Below are 15,135 nucleotides of genomic sequence, written 5' to 3' on the forward strand. Positions count from 1 at the left end.
TACCCTAAAACCTGAAACTGCAGAAATTACTACTTCTGTGCAGCTTCAGTTATTTAAAAGCTTGCTCCCTAGCCCTCCCCCTCCTTTTTTTTTTTAATACTTCAGGTTTCAATCATAACAAAATTGTATGTCTTCCTACAAGACAGAGTATTTATGCAGTAATGTACTTGCAGATACAGCATGATTTTGACATTTACTGTAGCCCTGGAAAGGAAACAAGCCAAATGCATCCCTGGCACAGCTTTAATAATTTCAGAAACATTAGCATGTAACTCTGGCTTACCATCTCAAAAATAGTAAGGACTAATATTTTATCTACTTTGTGAACTCCCACTTTTACCTCCCAGTACATAACTTAGTACTTCAAAATCAGTTTTAAGTGGGACTCAAGTGATAGCTAGATCTCTTACTAGCAAAAGGGTAAACGTCATTCCTAGGGCACTGATGAGAAGATTCTCTTTCCTCATTAGCCAAATACATTTTGCAGGCAGTAACTTGCAATACTATCATTAATGCTAATATAACAGACTAGTAAGGTCATCCCCTGAAATACCAAAGAATGTTCTAAATTCTCAAGCTCATCAGCAGCCTCCTCAGAAATGCCTGCATTCCTAACAATTCAGCCAGTCTTTAGAATAACCCATTAGCCTCACCACCCACTTCACTCCGACCTTTCCAGGCAATAGCTCTGGAAGCTGAAACCTACTGAAATAGCATTTGGTAAATATCATTTTACCAAATAAGACTGTTGGTATTATCAATTGAGTGCATCTATTAACCTTGCTTTGCCTTTTACATTCCACTTCCAAATTTAGGTGGGGGTGGTGATGAGGTGAGGATTTGAAATGAAAACACTGGATATATAGGACTATGAGACAGCTTAATTTGAGGCATTTTTAAATGCCTCTCTATCAGTCTGTCAGAATTTCCAAAGATGACTTAGGAAAAAGAAAGAAAAAGCCCACACCACCAGAGGGCTGCTGCTCACAGGAAAACGAAACTGCTGCATTTTAACACTGCAGTATAATTCTACCAGCTCCACAGAAGCATAAATAACAGTGACCAAGTTATAAATCTTTCATAAGTAGAACATGCAGCATCATACAAACATAGTTTTACTCAGTGACATTTTGTTTGAGAGATGAGGGACAAATGTTCCTAAGGAAAAAAACAACACAAGTCAGCATAGGCACAAATTGTCAAAATGGCAACATCAAAGCAATTTTTCTATTTTATTAGGTAGTTAAAGCAATTTTAGTTTTAAACTGCAGCCACAAAGATTTCAGCATTTATGTTTCTATATTAGAATAATCAAAGAGAAAAGCTATGGAAGACAAATACAGCATGAAAAGGTATCATCACCTGGACAGACCACGCTGTATGGTCCAGTCTCCTCAGGAGATGAAAATCCACAGAGGTACATTACATAAAACGAAGCTAGCAAAAATGGACACTAGCAAAAAAGAAAACCAAAAAAAAAGAAAATCACTAGGCCTAAACAGTAGGGTTATCCCAGGCCTTTCCATGTTGCTTTTTATTTCTTAAAAAGCTATCAGTACTTACTGGCTAATCATGTCAATCACAAAAAGGAAGTTGAGATTTATCATAATTCTACAGCAGAGCATCATGGGAAGGAAAAAGAAAAATATAGAGAAGAAGCCAAAGGAGCCAAAGGCTCCACCCCAAGTCAATGGCTGAGCCTGTTAGGGCCAGTGAAGACTCCATAGTTACTGTTTCTGAATAATCTGCCTTACAACTGCACAATTAGATGAACAGAGCCTGTATTGTATATGTCTCTACTACTCTTCCCCCAAGAAAAGGCCTGGCTACGACTCTGTAGCATTTTAGAGACCATCAGAGTACAAATAGGGACCCAATCCTTTGAGGAGCTGAGTACCTCTAATCCAGCAAGCCTTGAGAGTACAGAATAATCTCTCACACCCAAATTAGAACTCTACAGCATCAATCACAAGATTGTTATTCTGCATACACAAAACAAAAAAACAAAAAAACAAAAACAAAACCAAACAACCTTGAAGTCACAGCTACACAAAGTGTATAGTGCACTACGCATATAAATGCTCATCCACATATGACATACTGTATTGATTTGTAGCAGATGCAAAGTTTACCAAGACAGCAAAACAACAGCACAACTGGTACAAGTAAATAATCAGGTAAAGATGGGCAAGCCTGGACTTTAACACAGATTAAGGTTCTTAACTGCTCTGGTACGCTTCTCCAACCTTCACACAGCCTTCACTGCCATATTTTCACTGTTGCATGTGCCAGGAGCAACTGTTACCCACCACTGCTAGAGTTTCATCTCTGATCGCAAGGTAGCTGTACCCTTTAATCACGATCTTTTGCCTTGCCATGTTTTCAACTCTCACCATTTCAATGAGGCAAAAAAGGCCTACAGCAAACAAGTTTCTCCCCTCTGGTGGACTCTCCAGAAATTTACAGTAGTGTAGACACTTGAACAGTAAACATGAGGTTAAGTTTGCTCGTCTAACCATATTTTTTATGAATTCTTTAGAAGCAGTCCACCTGACTCAACGGCAATAAGCGTAACAGTGATGACAGCATTACAACACAGATCCAGAACCATGCCTATTTTTGCAGCATTTCCTCCAAGCAGGAAGAGCCACCTGGTAACAATATGGCAACTGTCCCAACCATGGTAGTAGTCTGGTGGTTACTTTCCCTAGCAAGGACACAGCTATGATAAAGTTAAGGACATCTTCTACATCCTGAAGCTTAATGCAAACTGGTCAGGTGGTTTCAATATACATATGTCTGGAATACTAGAGAAGAATTGCTGCTAAAAATATTAAAATGTTTGCATGCCTTAACATGTCTGTTAGCTGAGCAGACAGCCTTCTGCTTTAAGGATGAAAGACAGTAACTTGTAAAATGCTGGACCTGTATTTTCAATTTTAATTTAATTCATTTACAGCATCATTCCACTCTGCGCTCTAATTTGCTTAAATATTCACTGCAGAGGAGATGTATTCCTAGGCTGCTCTTAACTAGAACACTGCCAGAGGTCTGCCTCTGCTACCATAAATGAGAAGCTTGCTCATGGGTCAAACTCCCCTCTCATATAAACTTGTTCAAGACCTCGAAATCACTGGTATAGCACAGATATAACTGGGTGAGGAATTTAATTAAGTAATGCCTTCAGCACAATCAGGAAACACCCAGAAGCAAGAGATGTGATTTCACAAATATGAGCAATGAAATAAACCACAAACCCCAAAGAAAACGAGCACAGGACAAATCCCAGAAACACCAGGACAGATCTCTCTTTGTTGGTGATGATTAGCAATTTTAATTGAGCTTTACTAATCCAAAGGAGTGAGAAGTTGGGGGGGGGGGGGGGGGGGGGGGAGGAATTGTATATTTAACTACTTTAAAAAGCTAACGGAACAAACTTGTAAAGCTGGTGCTCATAAAGTATAAGGAACCTTAAAAGTGGTACAATTCACAGCCATGTCTTCTCAACAAACAAACAAAAAAAAAGCCCACGTTTAATAGGGCTATAGCACTTGTGTCATTGCCAAGTTGTAATATAATACATGGCTTTGTCTTTGGTGACGATTTTTGTAGAGACAGGCATTGCAAACACACAAGCAGTTCTCAGCCTTCCTCTCAGCTTTCTGCATGAAAGGACTACTTCAAATGCTGCCACTGTACCAAAATGGATACAGTGAGGAAATGCAGAGAGGGCTCCCTTCGTCCCACACTCCCCAATCACTGAGCTCAGCTTCCAAATAGAAAGGACCAAGTTCCAGTCCCCATCCTCCCTTCAGCAGCAGGAAGTAGGCAGGAATACAGCCTATCAAGCTAGCTGGGGATTCCCCCAGCATTAGGGAATCACAGTGTGGTTTAACACCACTTTTTCCTCCTAACTTTGGTGTAAAAGTCTTAAGGTGAGGGCAATATCTGAAGAGTAGCAGGATTCCAGCAATCCCAATCTCCCATATATACACACACAAAGGCCCAAGTAAGTTTAGTATCTTAGCATGAAAAGGATTATATGCAGATAATGTAACATGAATTATCTTTCCTCTCAGTTCACAACCTAGGCAAGACACATGAAATTCTAAAGACAAAACATACATAAGAGAAAATAATTCTCCAAGTGCATTCTCACACAGTGTATCAGTGTTAATTTTCCAAAGACAATGCATCTAATAAGAAGTGGGAGAAAATCCCAGAAGTACTTTATTTTTCAGTCTACCATGACCATACAGTTAAAAAAAAAAACCCACCCAAACCAATAACATCTCTAAGAATAAATTACACTTATTTAGATGTAGGCTATTTTCTTGCTTACAGTATTTCTACCTGCTCTTCTAGCAGTAACGATCACCCTATTTAAGTAGGGCTGAAATGATTAAGCAGTTCAGTCCTGGAACTGCAACATTCCCAAAGGTTTTCTCATAATAACTTTCTAGTCTTCACTAATTTGCTGTAGGAGATTGCAGATGTAGCAAGAATGAAATACCTGTCTAGCATCCTCTGGATTAGGATACCAATTCTTCAATCAGTTTCCAGTTTGAAAAGGCAAGGTAACTTTGACATTTGAAAAAAAAAACAAAAAAACAAACAACCCAAACAAAAACACCCCACAAATCAAAACCAACTCCCCAAAAGAACATCAAACTGAAAAACAGATGACCAGAATTTCAAAAGGAAAACTCCAGGCCAATCTTGTACCTGCTGACAGAAGGTCATCTCAACACAACAGCCAAGCTACCCATCATTTACAACCTGAAAATAAGATGAGAGCTTTGGAATAAAGTACTGGGAGAAATGAAGAGCTTCCAGTAAGGTAAAAAGCTAAATCAAATCCATTCCTTAATCTTAGGGACAGGTCACAGTAATTAAAAAGAATTCACACAATCACTGAATGATCCCAGGGGGAATAGCTGGCATGATGAGTAACCCAACCCTCTGCTGGCAAACAATCAACAAAGGCATGAAAAAATTTTAAACATCTTACATAGTGCATTTCATACCACAAGGATTTGGAATGTGAAGTCTTCTTTTCCTATTTAAACTTGTGTTTTAATCCAAATGCAATAAAACAGTAGTTTTAGCAAAGTCCTGTGCTAGCTTAGCTCAGACTTTATCAGAGCAAAACATGGATATTTTTTATCTTTTTAAACAAACATTTAAAAAAAAAAAAAAAAAAAAAAAAAAAAAGGAAATAATACCTCACCAGCTCATCTTATTGCTGGTCCCTCTTCCTCACAGGGCGGGTGAGCCAACATTACAAGCCTGTTCTACAGTGTATCTCATCCTGGACCAAAGCAACAAAACAATAACTTTTCCAAGAGTATTTGTGTAGAAATCTAGTGTCTACATCGCTAGCCACACACAGAATAACTAGGAAAGAGTGAAAGAACGTAAAGACCGAAAGAACGTAAAGACCCAAGCAATTCCATCAACATTCCCTTCTGGGTGAATATGAAGACCTGGTACATCTTCATCTGCAGCTGAAGGATTGCTGTTCAACCTTTGGCAGACTGAAACGGAAACACGCTTCATCAACACTCATACAGCCTTCACTGCCCTATTTTCACTGCTGCACGTGCCAGGAGTAACAGTGTTACCCACCAGTGCTAGAGTTTCACCTCTGATTGCAAGGTAGACATGCCCTTTGATCAGGATCCTTTGCCTTGCCATGTTTTCAACTCCCATCATTTCAATGAGGAAAAAAAGGCCTACAGCAAACAGGTTTCTCCCCTCTAGTGGACTCTTCAGAAAGCCTACTCTAACAGTAGGCTTGAGACAGACAGTAGAAAATTAACATATTTTTGGTCCAGATCAAGCTTGCTTCTCCCAGAAACCAGCTCCTCCATTACTTTTGTTCCAGTCAATAGTGCTTTTAATAGCTAAATGACAAGGGCAGTCAGCTTATGGCACATAAAGCTGAACACAGAAAGGGATGACACTGCAAAAGCAGAGCTTGTTAATACATATGTATTGTAGACATTATTAACAAATATAAACATTATCACACTGGGGTTTTTTCTCCCACATTAAGCATATACTGCAAAAAAGAGTAAATCAAAATTGCAAAAGCCTCAGGATATAAAGAGAGCATATTGTTTTGAAAGAAGCAGGCAGCCAGAAGAGCACTTACTAAATGGAAGCCTGAAAACAGTTCTCTCTCTTTTTTTTTTTTTTTTTCCTCTCTATTTTTTTTCCTTTTTCTTTTAAGTTAAGCACTTCACTGGAAATATCATGCCTATAATTCTCACATAGTGCTGGAACACTAAAACAAAAAAAGAAAAAATATAGTACATGTACACTCTAAGCCACTTAATGCTGGCTTCTTTCCTGAATCCCCCCCTTGCACCCTGTATTAACCCATTTACTGTCAGTTGATGGTGCAAATCTTGGAACAAAGCTTTTGCCAGCAATAATCTCCTTTTGTCAGTAATTGGCAAGTTATCTACCTTTTTTTTTTCCAAACTCCTTAATTATAAAATCACTGATTATTGTTAGGTAAGAAACCGAAAAGAAGGCATCTATCAGTGGTAAGCTACACAAGTAACAGTCCCTTCCAGTCTAACCTCATACCCTCCACTATCCCAGATTAAAAAAATTTATTTGAAGAGGAAAAGAATTTTTTTTAATTTCTTGTTAAGTATACACCAATCTTTATGCAAGAAAGCCAGAGCAGGAACAGCGGAAGTCTAAAAGACAGAAACTGCCTGGCACAGCCAAGGGGTGCAGAACAGTAAGGTCAGCCATTAGAACTTTATGAAAGAGCTATTTAGGGCAGCTTTAGGACGACTTTAATTTATGTCACTTGACAATGATCTTTGTGGCCTTCAGGATATAATTCTCACAAACTAAAAACTGAGCAAGCTTACAATTCAAGGTAGGTATTCTGTTCCACCCACTCCAGCACTGAATAACTATCCATCAGCTACCTGCACCATCCTGAGGGTTACCCTGCACTACTATGAGGGCAGCAGTATCATTTGCAAGAGAATGTACCTGGATTTGTTTAAATGTAAACACTGTAATTCACCTTCTTTGTCAATATTGCTCTTTATCGTCAGTCTCATGCTACACTTTCATTTATTAGCCTTTAAAACCTGTATCCCAAGGTCATTGCAAAAGAAACAGTATATTCCTTTTTATACAGTCCACAGGACCATGGCAATCTCACAGGCATCTCTGTAGCAAGTAATACACTTGTATGAAAGGAACCAATACAATTTCTGCTGTTCCACCTAAATTCCATTTGAACCCAATTTTCAAAACCTATGAAGCAATGAAAAAAATATTTTCAGGTGAAATTTTTTATGTAGCTTTTACCAGAATTTTATCAGGAATGTTTCTAGTCTGTAAACAGACTTACAGGAATTAGTAAAAATGTTATATTCCTACTCAAAATTAAATATAGAACAAGTCAAACAGAACTCCATAAGCGCTATTAATATGCTCTAAGCACATGCATTTGAAATTAATTAAGTCTGATTTGGTCATATTTGTGTACCTTTTAAAAAAACTTTTCTGGAAAGCTTCACATCTTCCAGGAAAGGCTGCTCATGGAAATCATGTGCAAACTGTCCAGGAAAACTTAATTTTCAGTTTGCACTTGTAAACATTTATGTTGGAAGTCTTCACACAACTGTCCAAGTAGAACATAACACTCTTATGCAACGTATCCAACAAACATTCAAGAGTACAGTTTAAATCTTTGAATATTGTTTAAGTGCAACTAATCGGTAAGTGAGGTAAAGACAGCTGTTGAAAGGTAATAAAATATAGTTGTTGGCCAGAAAAATCTGAAAAAAAAAAAAAAAAAAAAAAGAAGGACTTAAAGGAAATCACTCTGTACTTACAGACACTGCAGATGAAAACTGGTCATTAAGAACACTATTTACAATTATTCATGTTACTCTACAGATCATTGTGAATGTTTTGTACTGTGTATGTTATGAATATACATACAATACAATACATTCATTCACAATACATATTTCATTGTACTGTGTATGAATGAAATGAAAATGGAACAATCTCCCCATATTCCATTAGTAGAAAAAAACTACATTAATGAGTAGGATTGGTAAACATCTTAGGTTTGTTTAAAATAAAACCAGAAAATTTCTTTAAGATATTTCTTAATAAAACAACCCACAATATACAAAACATGCCACCCTTACTTACCTAGTTATCACAGGCTTGTTGATCTTTCCGCTTAAGCCAGCTCAACTTCAAACCCAGACCAACTTCACAAAGGCAATTTACAGTATCTCACATTTGAAAAGGAGCATTCCTTGAGCATTCATTTATGTCTCTGCCTTTGCCTTCATAGAAATCTATATTCAGGCTTCCACCTCTTTTTTTTTGACTGTTTTCCTATATGCATAATGCATTCCTCATGCAATATCTCTTACTTCAGAGGGCATTACTTCCAAATTCCTCTTTTCCTTTCAAATTTCTTCTGAAAGCTGTAATTCTTTTACCACCTATATTTGTCATATATTATTTACCTACTAATTTTGAAGTGGATATCAACATTTATTATCACAATTGCAATTACTGCTTCACTCTCTGAAGCATGCAATATTGAAGACTTTCCAAAATGTAATGTTTAGAGTAAATTTATGGTATACTGAAAAATATTGCAATGTTGGAGAATCCAAAACATACACTGGTGGATCCACTCAATTCTGACAATTGCTCTTCTCATGGATTCATAGGTTTTCCAGAGACCAGAAAGAATTCCTGTCAAGAGGTAAATTCTACTGAGAAGCCTTTTTGATTTCTGCAACCTCTCTCATACTAACACAGTCTCTCATTGCAGCAGCACAAAATGACATCAGAATGACGATGAAAACTAGAAGCGTGCTAGAGCACAGTGAAACCACTGCTCCCATAGTTACCACTTATGTCTGAAACATAGATATATAAACAGTCATATAGTACTGCTCATTTGACAGTATCTGAATTTTAGAAACTCTTGGGTAAGAAAGCTTACTGTGCTTTACAAAGGAAAACAACCATTCAGAGTCTAGTTGAATTTTCAAGAAGTTCATAATAATTCTGCTATGATATTGGGGTAAAAACTAATAGTATGCTTCTACAAAGTTTCCAGAAGGATAGAGATAAAAATCCTTTTCACTGTAGTTTGCAAATAGGAATTTGCTTTAAAAACAAACAAACAAAGAGTTAAAAGTCCTGAAAGGGATATCTGAACTGTGTAATACAGAGATGCCTGTACTCTGCAGTTCAGATATGTGGCATGGTGATCCTAGTTCACTTCAGTTAGTAACACAGTACTTTTGAAGGCAAACAATACTTTTGAACAATCAGATCAAAAGTGTATATAAAGTTAAGAAAGACCAAATCTCTCAAAACTCATAATCATTACTTGAAAATCCATTAAGTCTACATCACTACGACATAACCTTTTTTGGCAAAATTTCATTCTTAAGACTTCTACTCTCCACAGTATTCCTTGCAATATTTTACTTCTATGATTACTCAATAACCATCTAAGTCTTCACAGACCATAATGACAAAGGGTATGGATTCACTATTTTGAAAGAAACCTTTTTAAGGAAAGTAAAAGACTTATATGAAAACACGAATAGAATATATACTGGTTTGTTTTTTGCTTACAAAGGCCATGGGGGAACTACAATAATGATTTACACCTCTGAAATGATATATTCATCTAGACAGCTAAATAGAATAAAGCTGGACTCCTTAGATTCTCTCTAGATCCAACACACTGGGACAGAACTGAAAAAACTGTAGCAGTATGAACGAAAAGGATATACTTTGTGTAGCCAGCTTACCTAGGAAAACCAGGCTTCTGAGGTCACATTGTTTACCAAACACTCCTTGAATAGAATCACAGAATGGAGCTAAAGCTTTAATTTCAACCAAAATTGACAGACACATAAAAAATTAATAAATTTGTTCCTGCTGGTGTCATGGAAACAGGTGGTTAAGGCTATAAAGAAACATCCTGTTTAAGCTCTCACTGAGAGTGAGCTATTAAATTCGCTAAGACCCAAATCTAATAATTTTTGGTTCCTTACATAACCCAATAGCATACTGCTGAACACCTCACTGATGGCTCATATATAATTAACATGCTATACACCAAAATAGCTATAAGCTATATGTTATACAATCCAGTAAAGGGACCCCCTACACTTTCTGCGAAGGTCAAAGTGCTTTAAGTTTCAAGCAATATTCTTTGCATTGTATGTGTGCAGAACCGGGCTTAAAACAGAATGAAAGAAACAAGACAAATGGATCAGCAACACGAAACTTTTCATCAGGTTTATCTCAAAGTGAACAGGGCAACTCCCACTTAGAGCCAATGTCTATTGCTTGTAGACAAAGCAGCATTTTGGTAATTTCAACTGGACATTGAATTGATGCCATAGCAAACAATGGTGCTGACGCCTATATGATGACTATCACATGAAAACACAAGAAAACCCTCCAAAATGCTGAAGCCCTTCACAAGAAAAACTTCAGTTCCTCATCCTTGCATTCATTAATAAATATTCACTACAGACAATCTGAATTAATCTTCATAGTTTCAAGGATGAAACAGTTTAATGAGGCCAAAAGAAACACATGAAAAAAGATATTTATGAAATTAAAAAAAAAAATTAAAAAGCAAGGAATATGCAAGAAGGTGATTTCACACAGAATTAGTGACAAATGGCGATAAACCTCTGATCTAAAAGTAAAACAGCCATTCATAATCAGGTATGACTGGGGTTTCTCAAGGCACTGTTTCCACATGTGTTATTGTAACATGACACACATCCTTTGCTCATTACTGTTAATTACAATGAAAACCTCCTATAATTAACTATACAAAAATAATTGGATGAAAAAAAACCCTTTCCGCGCATACCCATATATACATATATTACATACAGTAATGAGCTTTTGCACTGACGGTTCTGTAAAATAATTCTTTTAGTATAACAATTAAGATTATGCTGCTTCATGTATTCTTGCAAAATCATTCAAAAAGAGATTCCATGAGCTATTCCTCCAGCTGGTAAACAAGAGGTGCTCTGAAGTCAACTTATTACAAAAGCAAACCATCTTACTGTATTAGTCAGATTATATGTTATGCAGCGTTATTAAAAATAACTTCCCTTCATTCCTGTATCATTCCCACTACCAGCAAAGACCTAAGCACAGACAGTTTTCAACACTGCCCCATGTAGTCCTTTTCCATCTTCTCCGCCTAAGAAGCCCTAATCCTCTCTCTGTGGCATCAGTCACCCTCAGCAAGCTTGACTGACGCACCAGCCCAGGTGTGCACTCAGGACAAATTTTCCATAGCCCTTTTTTTTTTTTTTTCTTCTAATCAACACTTTCAACAACAGTCATTACCCACCAATTTGAACTGAAGGCTCTTCTGTGTCAGTTTGGCCCACCCACAGCCAGATGTCACCAGGTTCCATGAATGTCCCAGATATGGCAACTGGACCTCTTTACAGGGGCCAGTAGGCTGCTGTCGGCAAACACTTTTCTTCAGCTATCAAGGCGTCAATCAGTGAGAACTTCACAGAGAGAAAGCCAGTGAGAGCTCTACTTACCATTAAGTTCTCCCTCTGTGACACCCTCTCTAAGTCTGCCCAGAACTATTAACCCACATCCCTGTCCAAAACCCCCTTCTTTTGATCACAGTAAAAGCAGCTAAGAGTGATTAATACATTTGTATGATACTAATGTATCTGGGAGCAAAGCTAGACCTGTCTACCTGATGAAATTTATAGTCAAGAATTTTTCACTCAAAATAAAAACTGATATGAAGATCACTTGAAAATGGATGGGACTTCGCAACACAATTTAACACTTTCTTTCCATTCATCATTACGTGTTGCCAGATTTTATTTCTCACTCTTCCTCATACCTTTGAGAGATGGGGGGAAAGGGGGTTATTCCAAACCATCACATCCTAATCTTCCAAGCTTTAAAGTCAAGCTCTAAAGGAATGATTACAACCACTATTTTCTTCAGCCATATGCCACTACAACCCAAACACCTTTGTATTTGTAACTTTTTACACACAAAAACATACATGTGGTGAATCAGGCCTTCACACTGCACTTGTTCTCTCCCTAAAATGCTGCAGGTTGCCTGGTTACCCTCCAAAACAAGCAGGATGAGGACTAGCTATATGTACCACACACTGTTCATGCCATTCTGCATGCTCCCAAATGTGATGAGCACAGAAAATGCGAGAAGACCAGAATGCATCTTTCCGTATTTAGCCATGTATGTTTAATACTGAGTTAGATTTCACCTCAGTGCATTATTCCATTAATCAAGGGCAGGTACAGCAAGGAAGACAGACTGACATCAACTACTTTTAAGATTTCTCTTCCTCCTCCCCCCCCTCCCCCCGAGTTTCTATGACACCATGCATTGTGCATTTTATGTGCATTCATGTGTGCAAACAGCAGAGACTTCTCTATAAAGATCAGTTATACGGTAAAACTGCAGAAGGAAACTTTCATCCTTGTCCAGCTGGTTGAATAACTGCAGAGGCCAACAGCAGCAAGCCTCTAAATACATCCTCTCCTTCTCCCTCCACCCCCATGTCTCTAATCACTTAGGAGAAAGATAGGAAGATTAGTAGAGAGGGAAAAAAATAACCAAAGCTGCAGATAACCCTTTAGGACCATAACATCAGGCTATGAGACATGGAGCAAAAGGTTAATGCAGCTGTATTTTCAGGAATCTCAGACACAATTGTATTTAAAGGGGAGGGAGGGGTGCTGAGAAGGTGAGAGAGAGAAAATAGGAAATAATGATAAAGACAAAAATGAATTTGTCATGTACACCTGGCTCTTTGACCACCTGGAGAATCCAGGAAAGGATTACCAGGAGAAATAGGGCAGTTTTGTTAGCAATACACTGCTATTTTTTGGTATCTTCATTATCAGACCAGATTTTAGTAAGAATACAGCTGCAGAAGTAAGGGCTTATTGAGCTATGCAAAGAATAAAGGTGGTAACCAAAACACTGACAGGGAGCTACCTTTTAGCAGCTGATACACTGAAGAGATTTCGGGGGGGAAAAAAAAAAAAAAAAGTCACTTTCACTAGAAGACAATGTCATCTTCATCCATGTCTCTGAACGGTTGCTATGGGGTTGTGAAGAGGAGGGGAAGGATGGGGGGGGGGGGTTATAATCAATCATCTCAGAAGAGCATTGCTTCTTTCAGAGAAAGATCTGGATTTTGACTGTGTCCCTAAGAAAATTGCGGACTGCAGAGCTGCTGCCATGCAGGGCAGTGAGGAAGCAAGCAGAGGAGAGGCAGCAGCTGGGGATGGAAACGCCTATTAAATCCTTTAGACAACAGATGGGCAAAGCTCGGCTGGGTTATGAAAAAACAAAAAAAAAAAAAAATACACCACAATGCATCATGTTTTATTGTCCACCCATAATGAACAACACTTAACACCCACATGCCCAAAGAAGCCCCCCTTATGGCTGATACGGCTGATCTTCCCCTTTCCCTAAATTATAATCTCAAATCTTAATCGACTTTTGGGGGGGCTCCTGACCCACTGATTTTGCCAGATGACATTGTTTATTGCACCTATTACTAAAAAAAAAAAAAAAAAATTAAGTAAGGAGGACATTTGGGCTTATTTTTAGGGTTTTTCTTCCAATTAATGCTCCCCTGCCCTTGAAGTGAATATGCTATCCAAGCAAGCAATACTAAGTCCAGATCTTGAATGCATTTAAGAGATCTAATTATGTCATGTAGGGAAGAAGCACCTGCTCTCTGCTAATACCCTCCACTCTGTTTCCTCTTTTTAATATTTCTTACCATTGTTCCGTTCAGGAAAATCTGCTGGGGGCAAGTTTCATAAACAAGCTTTAAGAAAAATAATTAAATAATCTCCCCTCCCCCCCAATCCCTCCTACAAAAACACAGCATAACCAAAATGAATTCTGCTACCAATCCTCTATTTTTCTTTTATTTCAGATCCTACCCACAAAAACCACCAGCCCATCCATCCATATTTGCTAAATACCCACAGCAGTCAGTGCCACAGACATACTGTACATATTTCCACCTCCCCAACTGCACCTTAAGGACTACACCCTTTTCAATCATGATGTCATGAAATACTGCTGGTGACTCCCCCACTACCACCACCTCCTTGATACTACAGTATGTGAACCTTTAATTTCAATATAATTTGATTAAAAAGAAAATGCTCCTAAGTAGGGCAGTGAAAAAATTGATGTGAAAATTCACCACCAGCAGATCATCTATTCATCTATTTTTTCCTCTGCATGCACTCCGGCTGTCATCAGAACAACACCCATTAGCAGGAGTAATGAACATAAAGCATCCTGGGCTTTTTCTTTTTTTCTTTTTAGAAAAAGGGAAAAATGAAGAAAAGAAGGAATAAATAAAGGCAAAAACCCCATATGAATATTATCTCCACTAAAACAGCAAATAGGAAAACCTAAACCCTCATATATCCCATCCCCAACACCTCACTGGCTGCTACAGCATCTTCCCGCTAGCGCCAGTGCTGCTGCAAAAGAACCAACCTGTCTGTCCTTTTCCTAAGGTTTTCTCCAAACGATAGGGTCCAACATATTGTGCATGTTGAGCTCCGCTTCCTTCTTTTCCTGTTGATGTCATTTCTACCTGGATCTGTAATTCTGCAATGTGTATGTGCTGATGAGATGGAATTTCTCTCTCTGCAGTTCTCTAAATTCCCACTCTGCAGCTGTGCAAGCAAAGCACTCTTTTTTTCTTTGCTTTAGTCCACTTGGTTGCAGGTTTTTCTCTTCCTCCTCTTTCCTCTCTCTCTCACGTGTGTGTTTTCTCGCTGGGTCTGCCTGGGACGTTGATGGACGAACGAGTTAATGTTCAAAGAGAGGGATCTCCGATCCAAGCCCAAGGAGCATGATGCTGGTGATCCAAGCTCCGCACGCCTTGTTCTCTCTAGGAGCTGTTCAAGGGAGAGCCAGAGCAGCGGAAGAGCCGGAGCCCGCAGCTGTGATTGACATTAAAGCAGCCAATCCCCATGTCTGCCACCTCCTTCTCCCCGCCTCCTTCCACTACCTTTTCTTCTCCAT

The 15,135-nt window shown here is 38.4% G+C and overlaps 1 protein-coding gene across 2 annotated transcripts in view; it reads right to left on the reverse strand.

Moving 5' to 3' along the window:
• The window catches only part of BRSK2 (BR serine/threonine kinase 2), a gene marked incomplete at its 5' end in the record, with an annotated part of 323,574 nt that extends 308,879 nt beyond the window's left edge, over positions 1-14,695 (reverse strand). For both annotated transcript variants that reach the window (XM_080619064.1, XM_080619063.1), the window contains one exon: positions 14,602-14,695. In XM_080619064.1, the coding sequence (XP_080475190.1) occupies positions 14,602-14,695 (94 nt within the window). The remainder of the gene's footprint in view (positions 1-14,601) is intronic.
• Between the last annotated feature and the right edge of the window lie 440 nt (positions 14,696-15,135).

Source organism: Psittacula echo (genome assembly GCF_963264785.1).
Source record: "Psittacula echo genome assembly, chromosome: 5".
NCBI classification, from domain to species: domain Eukaryota; kingdom Metazoa; phylum Chordata; class Aves; order Psittaciformes; family Psittacidae; genus Psittacula; species Psittacula echo.